Consider the following 15,328-nt stretch of genomic DNA (forward strand, 5'->3'; position numbering starts at 1 on the left):
GTGAGCCACGACTAGGGACCTCAGATGGCAATCTTAAATATGAACGCCTCCATGACTGTATCAAGTGATTCGGGACCGGGAAAAGGAACGTGGAGAGGTGGCTGGGCTCTCTGGGGAACGGAGCCGGTGCCACAGCTGCTTCTGACACCACGTGACACAACCCTGTTCTGTCAGGGGCGGTAATGATGAGGCCATGGAGGCCAACTCTGGCTCCTACCTTTCTTCTGCTGCTTCAGCTGCTTCTGTTTTTTCCTCTTCAAGTTTCTTCAGGAGGCCATCTTTCTCCAACCTGCCATATAAATCTAAGATCTCCAATTCAAACATCTGGGTGATCCTTTTCTGAGCCTCATACCTGCTCTCTGCGGCCTGCAGCTGTCCTCTGAAAGATACAGACCACACAGAATGTGGGAAGCTCCCTCAGTGACGCAGAACGCATCACAGCCGAGCCTTTCCCGATGAGAGTTACCTTGCCTGGAGCTTGACATCCTCTAAATATTTTTTCTGTTCCAAAAGAAGGTGGTCTTTCTTGGCCAGATGAGATTCCAGTTCCAATATCCGTTTCTGAGAGGTATCGAGCCTCTGACTCTGCTGGAGAACGTGGCTTCTATTTTTTTCTAGTTCTTTCCGATATGCAGCTTTCATCATTTCTACTTCCTAAAAAAGGGGAACTGGAGTGAGCACTTTTAGAAAAGGTATATGCCACATCCATTTCAAAAACTCAATGAAATAAGCACTGAAAAGGTGCTGTATCAGTATGCTCTTAGTGGAAACAGAAACTAGCCAGCTTTCTGGAAAGGGTGCTGGCAGTAAGTATTAACTGACACCCTTGCCTGAAATCTATCCCTTAGGAAATCATTTAAAACATCAGTAGATATTTTGGCGCAAAAATAATCACCATAGTATATTTAGAAGAGCAAAAAACAAAAAATACTGTTAAGTCCAATGTCAAAAAACCAGCTAAGTAAATTAAAGTCTCTCTTACACTTAATAAGTTTTTAAAAATTGTATGTACCAGCAAAAATATAAAAAAGCAGACTACAAAGCCACGGGAACAGTCTGATCGGCTGTGTAAACATACGCGTTCTGAAAACCCCAAGGAAAACACGCCAGTACTCAGCGGCGACTTCCGCGTGGGGGCGCCGTTGGCCATCTTCCCCTTTCCTACTCTTCTCCCTCCTCTAACAACAGCCCAGATAAATCTAGAGACGCAGCAAGGAGTAGGTTTGCTCCCACAAAGCAGCACCTGCAGACCAGGTACCCCGACGAGGCCTGCCAGTCCTGCAGGACGACGGCCTGCTGCTGACGGAGGAAGCAGCTCAGGACCCAGAGCGAGCAGACACTAGCGCTCAGGGAAGGGGGAGGGGGTACTCTCCTAACAAGCACGTGCTGCAGGTGTGTTGCGTGCTTTTTTATTTGGGAAAACATATGCAACGTAAACTTCACAATATGTTTTTTCTTTTTAAGATAATAAACCGTAAGGAGCATGGAAATGAGAGTCCACGAAGGCACCCCTGCCTCGAAGACGACCAGCGAGCCCAACACTTCCTTGGGCAGAAGAGGACAGGTCTAAGCTCAGAACTGAGACCAGACAATGTGGCTGCCAGCTACGCCTGATGGCTCCAGACTACAGCATAGACTAGGTGAACAAACTGGACCTTTGTTGTAAATGATAGTCATCCAGGGAGAATCAAAGTATCTGCGCACTTTCACTACCCCTCACAGCCACTGTGAGAGGTGCTACGCCCAACAACTTCCAGCCCTCCCCGCCCTCCCCGCCTAATGTGGACGCCACTCCTCCTCCCCAGCCTGGCTGGACAAGAGCAGGCCCAGCTCCAGGGCCGGAGGCAGATCCCGACAGGTTCAAGGCAACGGCTGGGCTCGGGGCGGCACACGACATACTCCTGGCCAGTAACAAGGGCGGCAGGTCTGGTAGAGTTCCCGGGAAAGGTTTCCTTGATGAGGGAGACCTGCAGGAAGCGATGCTCTCCTCTTCCACAGGGCAACACGACACCCAGCGGTGACAGCTTTAACTGTGGCACATGCTTTGCAACCAGGAGCCCGGGCAGCCCAAAGACAAGGTCGACACAACAGGTGGGGCCATGCGGAGGAGTGGAAAGAACCGGGCTCCTTGGTGCTGTCCATGAACTGCTGATTTGGCCAGCCTGGAACCCACCTGCCTCAGGACTTCTTGTCGAGTGAAATAATGAAACTCTTTACGGTGAAGCCAGTGAAGTCTTTTTTTGTTGCCGCTTACAAGTGGAGGCCTTCTAACTGTTGCTGTCAGTATCACTGTGCGCATTTTATGAACTATGGAACCAGGCCCGAGAGGGCAGGTGGCTTGTCAGAGGTCCCAGGGGGACAAGTGCTCAGGCCGGCCCGTCCATGCCTCTCTCGGGAGGTATGTGCAGTGCACGTAAGCAGGCTTTCTCAGAGGTTCTAGAGTCCCTGAGGCCTGTTTTCCCTTCTTTCTTTTTCTGAAGCCATTAAACTTCCGAAGTTAGTGAGAGCTGATTTCTAGAGAAAGCCCCACATTTACACGCTTCTAAAGAGAGCCGGAACCCCAGAGGTGAGAGAAGCTGGGAAATAACAAGTAACTATGATGGAAATTACATCCCTCTGGTTCTAAGACTGACTCCTACATTTGGCCAAGAGAAAAAAAGCTTTACAAAGCACAAGCTCAAGAAATCCTAAAAAGAAAGCCTGTGAGTGATGGAAAAGTTAGTGACAGGAAGCATCTAAGCAGCTACTCTTAAAACTCCATTCCCACCTCATTCACTGTTACCCGAGGCTATTCATAAACTGACATAAAACTTCTGCCTCCACACCACTGGTGAGGCACTAATTAATGTAAGACCATCCCCCTGCCAGCCTTGTTGCCAGGACTGAACCACCATCTCCTGAAGTTACATTAACGCTTCGAAGAAAAAAAAACATGTACAGGAGAGAAGCAAGATGGCGGAGTAGAAGGATGCTTGTAGCTCACCCTCTCCCATAAATACACCAAAACTCACATCTATGGACCCACTCAGCCAACCAGAGCACCTGCCGAACTCCAACAGAACATCGCCCTCTTCAAAAGACAAAGACGCCAAAACTCTGGTAGGAGAAAAGGGAAAAAGAAAGAAGAAAAAGCAAAACAGTGCGGGACTGGTCCTGCAGGGAGGGAGCGGCAAAGGAGGACTGGCACTTGTTCACTGGGTCTCCCCGTCTCCAACGGACAGGCCAGCGGGACAGAGCGAGAGCCTCTGAGGCTCAGATCTGCCCCAAGCACCCCTTGACCGACAGAACTGAGTTAAACGGGCACAAAGGGTCCCCACAACACCCAGCCCAAGACACGAGCTGGCAGCTGGGGCTGGGACAGGCCACCCGAGCCAGGCGGAGGACAGGGTTGGCTGCACTGAGGCAGCCCCAGGGGATGACAGGGGCTGCACGCCATGGCTGGGAGGGGATACGGAGCAGAACAACCTCGGTCCCCCATAAACTGCGAAAAAAGCAGAGCAATACGGCTGGTGTGCCCTGAGGGGAGGGGCGCTGTAGCCTCTGTCTCCTCAGACCCGCGGCGCCATCACCGGCGCTTCTCCCGAGAAGAGAGGCAGGGCACAGCCACAGCCGCCATCTCCTCCTGTGTGCAGCGCCTGGGCAGGGGCGGGGCCGAGACCTGAATCCGCACCCAGGGGCTCCGCAACCTCCTGGGCAGGACTGAGACTTGTTTACAGCCCAAGGCAGATAGGATCTTTCTGCCCTGGCACCTCAGAGAACTCGTGCCGCCAAGACAAACAAGGAGCTGGGATTTGGCATGGAGCAGGGGTGGGGCGGTTCCGGGGTCGTCCCCGAGCCCGCCTTCGGAGCGCCGACCCGAGGTGGAGTGGCCAGCTGTACAGAGCAGTGGAGCGACCGGGGCCAGGAGAGGGTGGGTGGCCACCCGCCTTCCTGGCAGGAACATAGCACCTGACCACGGTGCTGGGAGGGGGCGCAATCCACCCACCTGCCTCGCCCGAGCGCAGCACCTGACTGCGGCATCCAGAGGGGGAGTGACCCGCCAGCCCACTGGGTAAGAGCTCAGCACCTGACCCAGTGTTGGGAAGAGGTGCGATCTGCTAGCCGACAGCCACTGGGAGCAGCACAGACAAGGGTGCCAACAAAGGGCCTCTGGAAACAGCAAGCTGAGTTCGTGAAACAGAGCGAAGACACAAAGACCTCTCCATGAAATCATTAAGAGCACTCCATCTCCAGGAGAACTAGATAACTGATACTCCTTAAGCCACAGTGCCAGAGAGATATGAGCAATATGAAGAAGCAGAGGAACCACTCCCAATTAAAAGATCAAGAGAAATCCCCTGAAAGCACGATCAAGGAAATAGACATTGATGGCCTACTAGATCAAGATTTCAAAAAAGGAGTGATCAAAGTACTGAAGGAACTAAAAGAAATAGTGTTTAGAGATATAAAATGTGTCAAAACTGAAATAGAAGCTATAAAGAAGAACCAAGTAGAATTAGTAAACTCATTTGCTGAGATGAGATCTGACCTAAAGGCTGTGCAAAGCAGGCTAGATAATGCAGAGAAACGAATAAGTGACCTATTAGACAGGACAACAGAAAGCACCCAATCAGAACAGCTGAGAGAAAAACAAATAAAAACCAATGAAAACAATATAAGGGACCTATGGGATAATATGAAGCGTGCCAATCTACGCATAATGGGGGTTCCAGAAGGGGAAGAAAGAACAAAGGGGATTGAAAAGGTATTTGAAGAAATCATGACTGAAAACTTCCCAAACCTAAAGAAGGAATCAGATACCCAAGTACGGGAGGCTCAGAGAGTCCCAAACAGGAAGAACCCAAACAGACCCACACCAAGACATATCATAATCAAGATGGCCAGAGTCAAGGATAAAGAAATGATCCTAAAGGCAGCAAGAGAAAAACAAAGAGTGAGTTAAAAGGGAACCCCCATAAGGCTTTCAGCTGATTTCTCTACACAAACACTACAGGCCAGAAGGGAGTGGCAAGATATATTCAAAGTCCTGAATGAAAAAAAGATGCAGCCTAGGATACTTTATAAAGCAAGGCTACCCTTTAGAAGGAGAGATAAAGAACTTCACAGACAAGCAAAAACTAAAAAGAGTTTAGCAACACTAAACCCATGCTAAAAGAAAAACTGTCAGGTCTACTCTAAATAGAAAAGCAGCAGGATGCTACAAAAATGAGAAACTCATAACTGGAAAGGAGATAACTGCCATGAATTACAAAAAGAATAAACAAAATTGTAATAAATAAAATTGTAAAAGAAGACATCTAAATCATTAAGAGTGGGAGAGGGAAGCAAGGAAAGCCACTGTGGAAAACAGTATGGAGATTCCTCAAAAGACTAGGAATAGACTTACCATATGACCCAGGAATCCTGCTCCTGGGCATATATCCAGAAGGAACCCTACTTCAAAATGACACCTGCACCCCAATGTTCACAGCAGCACTATTTACAATAGCCAAGACATGGAAACAGCCCAAATGTCCATCGACAGATGACTGAATAAAGAAGCTGTGGTATATTTATAAGATGGAATACCATTCAGCAACAAAAACCAACAACATAACGCCATTTGCAGCAACATGGATGCTCCTGGAGAAGGTCATTCTAAGTGAAGGAAGCCAGAAAGAGAGAGAAAAATACCATATGAGATCGCTCATATGTGGAATCTAAAACAAACAAACATAAATACAAAACAGAAACAGACTCATAGACACAGAATACAAGCTTGGGGTTGCCAGGGGGGTGGGGGGTGGGAAGGGACAGACTGGGATTTTAAAATGCAGAGCAGATAAACAAGATTGTACTGCATAGCACAGGGAAATAAATGCAGGATCTTGTGGTAGCTCATAGCGAAAAAAAATGTGACAATGAATACGTCTATGTTCATGTATAACTGAAAAATTGTGCTCTACACTGGAATTTGACACAACACTGTAAAATGACTATAACTCAATAAAAAAATGTTAAAAAAAAAAAAAAGCATGTCCAGCAGTATATACCCACAGCCCTGAGAGCTGTATGTTAGACTGAATTGGCTCCCCATCCTTTCCTGTTGTCTGTCTGTCTGTCTGTCTTTAAGGGGGGCTTGGGTAAGAGATGGAGAACACTTCCATCACCCACTCTGCACCCAGTACTATCAGATGCTTTCACACGTGCCTGATTTAATTCCGAAGCAGCCCGCCCAGGGAAACAAGCTCACGTGGCAGCTGTGCAGTGCCTGTGCTGCCAGACCAAGGAGAGGTGGGAACAGACACTAAGCTGCCACGCCATCTTTCAGGACACAACTCACAAAGCCATTCTCTTTGGTGTGCCACAGACATACTGCCTAGGTCCTAGGAGCATCCCAGGTGGGGTGTGGCTCCCCGAGCCCACATACCTTTGTGGTGTCCGAATGCTTGTTCTGCAGCTGTTCCAAATACAGCTCGTTGACCTCCCCAAGAACCAGCAGCTGCCTGTTCAAGAACTCCATCTGCTGCTGGACCGACTCACTATTTGAGAGCTGACCAAGACACACAAATGGGCAAGGTCAAAGGGCTGACAGCACAAAGCTAGAAAGCCCTGGACATTAAACGGGGAGCCAGCAAGGAGCACGCTATTTCAGGGGGAGGGCAGTATGAACAACTCCCCTGGTTTCAAAGGCCACACCACAATGGCTGGTGGGGAGGAAGGCAACCAAGGGCAACAAAAGTGGACAGAAATGCACTTTAAAACTGTCCCTAAGCCAAGGGGAGGGAGTGCAAATGCTCCACGTCAAAACCGGCCAGTGAGCCTGGAGAAGACGGGTATGTATACAACCACCACCGCCGGGATGCCAGGTCCAGGGACGAAGCCCCATGGAAAACCTCTGGGTCTCGAGAAGTGATTTATAAAGAGTGCAATCGATCCCAAAGACGGGAACAACACAGCTCAAACGAACTCTTCACAGTTATGTAAACAACGTATTAAAAAAGAGTTCCCAGGACACACCCAGGGCAGGGCTCGGGCTGGACAGCTGCCTGCTGCGGGGCCATCTGTGCATCACACGGTGTTTAGGAGCACCCTCGCCCCACCCGCTCCACATCAGTGCATCAAAAATGTCAACCAAAAATGTCTCCAGATATTGCCGAACGTCCCCTGGGGAAGGAGAGCAGCATCAGTCCCCGCTGGGAGCCCCTGACACAGACACCCAGGTAACACACGTGCCCACCCGGAGGAGGGCGCAGGCCCGGCCCGCCCGCCTCTTACCTTCTGCGAAACCTGGCTGAGCAGCAGCTCGGTGTGGCACACCTTACTGTTGGCCTTCTTCAGCTCCACGCGCAGCTCCGCAATCATGTTCCTGCAGTCCACCAGCTTTGTCTACACAAAGAGACATGCTGTCACATGACAGGGCGCCATCAGGCCAGGCCACGAGTGCATGTGGCCACCGGCCCACAGGGAAAGGGGAAAGCCGCACCCTCAGCTGCTCTGTCCTCGGGCCACCAGGCTTAAAACTAACTTCTTAGTTTTAAAAAGTAAGTTATACTTAATTTCTGAGTTCCTGACTAACAAAAACCAAAACCAAAAAACCCCTTAGATATGCAGCTCCCAAACTGTGAGCCAAAGAGCCCCAGGGCTACACAGCAACTCACAGGGGTGCTGCGGGGCTGTTATTAAATTTTGAGGGAAACACAGCGACACCTGTTGGTGATCGTGTGAACTACTAGCTGGAGGAAGCTGTTTCGGTATCAGGTGTCCCATGTCCCTGTGGAATACAGATTATCTTCGCAAAGCTGGGCCTGAGGTGGTTGCTGTGATAAACATCACCACGAGAAAACCAGTGTGAAACAGGAAATGGGCGCATCAATGTCTCATCTGATTCCAAGGCCTGAGACGCTCTGCAGTGCCCAACAGGTACACAGAAAGCACTGGAAAGTAATTTTGGACATTTAAAAATGAAATTGAAAATTGAGAAGATGTACCTGTATTATTTTCAAACAGCACTAAGTTGTTAGGATGTAAATTCTAAATTGTTTGGATCTACTAAGTAAGAACGGCGAGGTGTTTCTTTTGGCTGTGAAATGCTAAGAGAACTATGAACCAAGAAAGCTGGGGACCCTCTGCCCTAAATAAAATGCACCTGCCGTGAAGTCTACCTGCCATGATTTCAGACAGAGGGCGCCTGCACGCCCTCTCCTGGCTGACTGTGCTGAGTGCTGCCGCTCGTACCTGCAGCTCCTGGCTCTGGTTGTAGAATTCTTCTCGGTCATGCTGAAGCTGTCTGATCTGGCTGTGGAGCTGGGTGACCACGGTGTCTCGCTGCTCCTGAAGCTGACTGTACCTGGCTTGTTCTTTCTGCAGACTAACCTTCCAGATCTGGATGTCTTTCTCTTGTAACTTCAACTGGTCTTTCTAGCAGAGACCAAAGATGCCATCACTTAGCTGCCTTCCAGCATGGGCAGTGACGCTCAAGTTCAACGCATGCTGCAGGCACTTCACCCACAGTCACAAGCTACCCTGAAGCCATGACACAGGCCCAGAGTCTGACAGCTCACAGCTGTCTAGCTTGGCTTTTGGTCAAGGGTTTCCAAATTCCACATTAGCAAATGGATCAGAAGTTGCTTATAGAACTTTTCTCAGGGATCAATCTGCACTCGATACTTTCAAAAGTCCTAACCACCAGCACCGAAGTAAGGGCGTGGTACTGACCCAGGTCACTGAAGGCCTGCCCAGCGCCGGCACTGAGCAAGTGCTTGCCAACGTGATTTCTTTTCACCACCGCAGTTAAACATAAATGCTGCTCTTATTACTCCCACTTTACAGAACGGGTAGCAGAGGCTCCCAGGGGCTAAACTGCTTTCCTAAGGTAGTGAGCGGTAGAGCCAAGGTCAATCTCCTGGTCTGCCTGGCTTCACTGCCTTACAAGGTTTTGCCATAAAACTGCTTCGGGAGAGCTGGTTTCACATTTGGAGAAACAAAAGTATCTTTTGACTCTGTTATCATCTTAGCCAATTACAGGCCAACAAACACACAACAAGATCACTTGTCCCCACAGCTTCCAAGAGCTGCAGGGAAGTCAGAGATCTGGCCATTCACACGTTACCCCCAGAGACTGAGGGACCTGCCCCGAGTGCGCAGAGCTAGATCGAGGGCTCTGACCTCGACTCAGCTGCCGCTCCTCCCCACCCAGCACACTGACCCAAATCCAGGGAACCAAGAGCCCTGGCGCAGGGCGCTCACCATGGCGGCGTTGCGCTCCTCCAGGGCCGCCGCCCGGATCACCTTGCGGAGCAGCCGCCGGTTCCGGAGCGCGTGCTGCTGCCTCTTAAAACGCTCATACAGTAACTGGTTGTGCAGTAAAAGCAACTGGTTACGGAGGGTGCGGATCTCATCTGAGGGAGGAGAGCCTGATTTTAAAGCAGAGGGAGGGTGGCAGAGAGGCCTTTTACATATCTTTCAAGCAAGCCCCTGCCCACGGTTTGTTAGCTTCAAAAAACAATTCTTCAAGAAACAAGACCCTCACTGTGCAAACGACCGCTGGGCTCCCAGACACAGTCACTCACTGGGCAAGTGGGGACGGGGCAGTGTTTACCACCTATCTTCCTTTTAAAGGAACGCAAAGGGGTACAATGCAGGAGGACGCTTTCAGAGCTTGGTTTACTTCCCCCACAAACCTGGAAACACATACATACACACACTGAAGACACCTTTCCTTGCTTCACTGGTATGCTGCCCCCCACGAGCTCTCCCAGCACCACTGGCCTCACGTGGATCTTTTCTAGGGAAGCCTGCAGTGAGGTGCGCACTTCTGGCAAGCCGGCTCTCAAGCACGTGGTACTTGCCACTTTTCAGAAATAGGCAATGCTGACTTTGCAATACGTGAGATACTACTTAGCCAAGCAGATAACCTGCCTGGAGCAGCAGCGGAAGGGAGGTATTTCCTAGAGGGAACCTCCTTCAAGGGCAACAAGCAAACAAGACCCTCGGGGCCAGATTCAGAGCCGAAGCAGCAACTTTACCTCCAAAGTGGGTCCAGTCCACAGACTTGCTGGGTAAAGACAACCTAGGAAGGAAGGTTTTGAGTAACAAAGTTACCGATCTTACCTAGAAAAACCTATGTGGACTTCTAACGTCAGATCACTTCCTTGTAGTCAAAAGCGCGAAGGCACGAGAAAGTCTCAAACTTGAAGCCCACCCAGGTTAGAGGAGGAGCCTTACAGCAGACGGATGCGGCGGACGCCCCCACTAAGCACACCCACGTCTCCGTGGGGGGGGGGGGCTAACTCGAGCCCACCCGCAGCCTGCGTCCCTGGTCAGCGCTCCCGGGAACGGAGGGACCAAACACAGAGCTGTCCTCAGCCCTCTCTGTGGGAATACATGGGGAGCAGCTCCCTGCTGAGAAGCTACTGTCACCCAAGGTTAAGGAAAAAGCAGGCAATTTACCTGAGTTTATTACACTAAACTTCATTCAAAAAGAGATCTGAAACATTACATACAGAATCTGCCAAACTCCCCCTCAGGGGATTCCACAGAAGAAAAATTAAAACTAACATTCCCTAACAGCCTGTTCGGAGATGGCGTCACTGTGGGTTAGCGATGCCCTTACCCCTCCCCAAGATCACCTTTGAAAAGGGTAATAAAGGACGGGCTGAAAACAGGGTCTCAGACGGGCCCTCAACCCACGCGTGCGAGAGGAGAGCCGGGGCAGGCCGCCCTGAGCACGCACTGAAGCGCTGAGGGCTTTATCCTGCATCGGCTGAGCTGTTCCCAAGACAGAGCAGCAACAGGTCTGTCCCTAGAGGAGACACTGTGACCGATCTTCCTGTGTTATCTGAATACCACAGTCTCACCCTCAGGTGTTCGGAGGGCAAATGCGAACACACTGGCGCTTCCCCAGAGCACAGGGCACAGAGCAGCTGACAGGTGAAACACTCATTCAAATGGTGGTCTAAGAAGTTACCCGCCCTTAACGTGCACATGCAGAGCATACACACATCCTGCATATGAAAAGGCGACAGGCTGGAGGGGCTTCTGACAACACGGAGAACCAGGGGCCTCTGGTGAGCGTGTGAAGGGGTGTTCCCGTACTTCACAGTAACGGGACCCCCGGGGCGCAGTGGCCTACCTGCTCAGCTCCTTGCTGTGCGCGTCTGCCCCCTGCTGTATCAGTCTGTCCAGCACCTCCACCGGGGAGGCAGAGGGCGTGTAGTCTTCCTCTGCGTTTCCTTTCGCTTTCTTTAGTAGTTCCTCGGTCTTCTTGCTGACAAAATGATGGGCAGTCTTTGGCAAAGCCACCTCAAAAAGATGATCGTACGGGGGAGGCTGCCCACTTCCAAACCCCACTCCCCTCTGAGGTGGAATTTTACAAGGGCTGGGAGTGAGGATGCTGGTCTCCAGAGAAGGCTGGCGCTCCCGGCTCCCGGCAGGGCTCTCAGAGGCGCCTCCGCAGGGCAGGTCTATGGGAGTAAAGGCTTGCTTTGGTGTGTCAGGCCCAGGCTTGTCCAGGGAGGAGTTTAAAGGCTCGGGGTTCACACTGGCGCTCTGAGCACCAGAGGCGGCCGAATGGGCTTTCCGAGGACAGCCCGGGAGACTGTCCCGGTAGAAGGGAGAGTCAAAGCCTCCTCGAGGGACCAGGGGCTCAGCGTCGGCCGTGGTGATCTCAGACAGTTCTTCAGATATTGCCGCTGAGGAGGGAGGGAGAAAGAGACACCAGAGTAAGCAGGTCACCTCGGTAAGGCCAGGCAGTGCGGGGCCACATCTGCCACGTGCTACCCGGAGGGACAGATAAAAAGTAGCATGCCTTTATCTGGCACAGGACCCAGAAAAACACTCCCATCTTCCTCCCACAGAAGAAGAAACACCAAGCAAGCCTGTGCAGGTTGACACCAAATCCCAGTGTCAGGGCAGAATGAGGGCGCTACCAACTCGCAGCAGTCTCATACAAGCCCAGGATCCCACCCGCGTTACCTTCTTCTTTATCCTTCTCAATGCTATCTTCTTCAGAGGCCAGGTCACCTAAAAACCCTGGGAGATCACTGAGAGTGACCGAACCTTTGCTCCCAGATAGTTCTTCTAAAAAGACACAAAGACAGCTCAAGTCAAAGAAACACACTGGTAACCCTCGTCGCTGTGAAACCGCTCTCATGTAACAGGGTGGGTCCCTACTGCCCCTTCCTGCCGCACAGAGAAGGCTGGAAACGGCTCCCTCCCGGAGCAACCACAGAGCGCTAAACAGCACAGCAATCTAACTGAAGGTACCCAGAAAATCACCCCACAGAAAATAAAATTCTCCATTCTTAACATCTCAGAGAGCAGAGGAAACCACAGCACACAACACAGGTACTTAAAAGCTTTTTCTGATGCTATTATTAGGTTGGTTTCTAGACTTAATTACATGTTTCATTATCTCTGGGCTTCAGGGTTTTGCGGTGTTCCAGAGTTTCCTTGTTTCCACATATAACCCATCAAATTCAAGCAAGTTGTACCGTTACCCGGGGATTTTACCTAATCCTCTGTCGTTCGGAAGATGGTGTTGTCTATGCAGACAGGGCCTTGCAGAATCTGCTCTCTCTTCCTGAAACAACACAGGCACCATTTACATCACAAGGAAGAAAACCGTGTACATGTTCTCTAATGTAAGAGAAATATCCTAAACACCTAAAATCTTGGCATATTACAAAGGAGTTTAAAGCTTAGCCAAGTGGTTCTCAAACTATTTTGTCTCAGGATGCCTTTACTTTCTATTTTTATTTTTTTAATTTTTGTTCGGGGGAGGTAATTAGGTTTATTTATTATTATTATTTTTAATGGAGGTACTGGGGATTGAACCCAGGACCCTGTGCACGCCAGGCAGGCGCTCTACCACTGAGCTGCACCCTCCGCCAGCAGGATGCCTTTATGTTCTTAAAAACAATTGAGAATCCCAAGAACTTTTGTTTATATGGTTATATCTATTGATAGTTACTATGTTAGAAATTAACAATTTTTAGAATATTTATTCACTTAAAAATAAAAAGCCCAATACGTGTAAACATAAATAACATATTTTTATGAAAAATAACTATATTTCCCAAAACAAGGATAAAATGAATTTAGTGAGAAGAGTGGAGCTGTTGTACATTTTAGCAATCTCTTTAATATCTGGCTTCATGGCAGAAAGCTGGATTCTCGTGTCTGCCCGCGCTCTACTGTGTTACTCTGCCTAAGGTATACAAAGAAGACTCTAGGTTCCGTGGATAAGTAGCGATCAAAAGTAAGCAGACTTTTTAAATAACTGCGAATAACCATCTGCGCTATGGCACCATGACTCGACAAGGGGCCCTTCTTCAAGGCCATCTGCGCTATGGCACCACGACTCGACAAGGGGCCCTTCTTCAAGGCCAGAGTCTGAAACCGCACGGCAGCTACTCTTTACTCTGCGCTAGGCCCCTGGCCTTCCCTGCGCCCTGAATGCCTCTGTCACAGCGCACATCGGGCACGCAGAGCCCTGGTGCGCCAAGTTACACAGGTCTTCCAGGTGTTGAAGTGTCTCATTACATAATATCAAAACCTCAAATGATTAAGCAAGCTTCACAAGGCTTTTCCACCTCATCAAAAAAGACCTGGGGAAGCTATCAAGCTCTCGGTGGCAGATACCAGTTTTTTAATATTCCAATTTCACCTTTTATCACTGGCAACAAATACTGTCAGCTGTTTATCCTGAAGCGACAGACTCAGTTTGTCATTTAAGATGCTAACTGCCTGCCAAACACTCTAGTCTGAACAACCAGCTTGTCAGTCAGTTGTTCTTTGCTCCATGAAAAAAGCAACTGGTCCAGCTCTCAACTCAAATGACGGCACAAGCGCCTGAGGCGACCACCACACAATGGTGCACAGTACAAGTACTTTACGTGCAGTTCCTGCTTTATCATAAACAGTGTTAAAGTACGCGTTCCTTCTATAGAATACTCTTAAGTTGCTTTTTTCTGGCTATTGTTTTCCTTTCTTCCGTTAAACTGGAGGGAAGAAACTCGCAACGTGGGACAGCCTGATCTGGACTAGGGGCCGGCTGCTTTACCCACCGCTGCTTCTGTGCCACAAGCACAAAGGCCAACACAGTGAAGAGGGCAAACAACCCCTCAGCATTACTACGGAAGCAGTTCTGGCCCAGCACATCCCCTTAAAGGGTCTTGGGACCCCAGGGGTCCAGCCAGCAGGTCACACTCTGAGAGCTACTGGTTAGTCTATTTTCAATTGTTCTGATTCAAACCCATTACATTTTAGGTCAAAATTCTGGCATATCTGGCATAATGAGCTTCCCAAAGTGGGGCTGCAAGCAAGTCACTGTGCCTGGGCAGGGGGGCAGCAGACCAGCCTGGGCATACCTTCTTGGGGGCAGTGGCTGTGGCCTGCGACAGTGAAATGTGCACGTAGTCATCGGGATGGCAGAGTGGGGCTGGAGGAGGGGAGGTTGCAGGGGTTCCCAGAGGAGTTCCTTTTCCACCTGCCCAGAGACAAGAGCAGAACATACACACTTAGTCTATTAGAAACTGCCATTTTTTCAGTCTATTACTGCAAAGAAAGATGCCAGAGTTAACTTTCTGAGGATCCAGATCAGTCTTTCTTTTTTTTTTAGGTTCACTTTATATGTTCTGAAAGCTCCAGAGGTTTGTATTGTGTTAAACATAGGCTTACTACTGCAAGTGGCTCTCAAACTCACCATGCGATCTAAGAGACAGCTCCTTATCACAAAAGGGAGGCCCAAACCAATGCCAAATCTAAGACATACATACCAGCTGTACCAAAGACTTTACTGTAAGGGTGTGACAACTCAGGCGGGACATTTCCAGGAGAAGTTGGAGGAGTGGTCATCCCACAAACCACAGACGGGCTCCAGAGCGCAGCCTAGGAAGTTAACAAGGCGTGTCAGCAGTGAGGAATGAGCACCAATGCCTCCCAAGGTTCATGTCCAGGGCCAATGACCATCTTAAATTTAGCCTTTTTGGCTAGAAAAACGCATTTTATTAAAAGATTTATCAAAAGACACGTTGCATTTTGTAAGACTAAACTAAGAGAAACCCAAGTGGCAGCAGGAACTTTCTTTGCAAGTATCATGCGTTCTTAAAATTAACTCCTGGAATGAGCAGCGTGAGGTCTTCCCAACCATATGCTAAATCCTGACCCAAACAGTCAGCGGCCGCAGCAGGCAGAGGGAAAAAGCAGGCCCGCTATCTGACAGCATACCTGTGGCGGCTCAGTTAGCAGCCGTGTGGATGGGGAACTCAGAGTCCGAGGCAGCTGCCCTGGCGTGTTCAACGACGGCAGCCGGGAAGCGGGGTAAGGGGTGGAAGCAGCAGGCCCT

The 15,328-nt window shown here is 49.9% G+C and overlaps 1 protein-coding gene across 6 annotated transcripts in view; it reads right to left on the bottom strand.

Annotated features, from left to right (window-relative positions):
• The window catches only part of TSC1 (TSC complex subunit 1), a 46,988-nt gene that overhangs the window by 3,012 nt on the left and 28,648 nt on the right, over window positions 1–15,328 (bottom strand). For 5 of the 6 annotated variants that reach the window (XM_064490654.1, XM_031450783.2, XM_031450784.2 and 2 more), the window contains 13 exons: window positions 15,211–15,326; window positions 14,760–14,871; window positions 14,352–14,470; window positions 12,493–12,562; window positions 11,956–12,060; window positions 11,114–11,672; window positions 10,008–10,051; window positions 9,229–9,395; window positions 8,218–8,400; window positions 7,258–7,368; window positions 6,410–6,532; window positions 467–654; window positions 218–379 (listed from right to left, as the gene is read on the bottom strand). In XM_064490654.1, the coding sequence (XP_064346724.1) occupies window positions 218–379; window positions 467–654; window positions 6,410–6,532; window positions 7,258–7,368; window positions 8,218–8,400; window positions 9,229–9,395; window positions 10,008–10,051; window positions 11,114–11,672; window positions 11,956–12,060; window positions 12,493–12,562; window positions 14,352–14,470; window positions 14,760–14,871; window positions 15,211–15,326 (2,059 nt within the window). The remainder of the gene's footprint in view (window positions 1–217; window positions 380–466; window positions 655–6,409; window positions 6,533–7,257; window positions 7,369–8,217; window positions 8,401–9,228; window positions 9,396–10,007; window positions 10,052–11,113; window positions 11,673–11,955; window positions 12,061–12,492; window positions 12,563–14,351; window positions 14,471–14,759; window positions 14,872–15,210; window positions 15,327–15,328) is intronic. The other variant, XM_031450787.2, reaches the window with a different exon arrangement.

This window comes from Camelus dromedarius, chromosome 10, assembly GCF_036321535.1.
Source record: "Camelus dromedarius isolate mCamDro1 chromosome 10, mCamDro1.pat, whole genome shotgun sequence".
NCBI lineage: Eukaryota > Metazoa > Chordata > Mammalia > Artiodactyla > Camelidae > Camelus > Camelus dromedarius.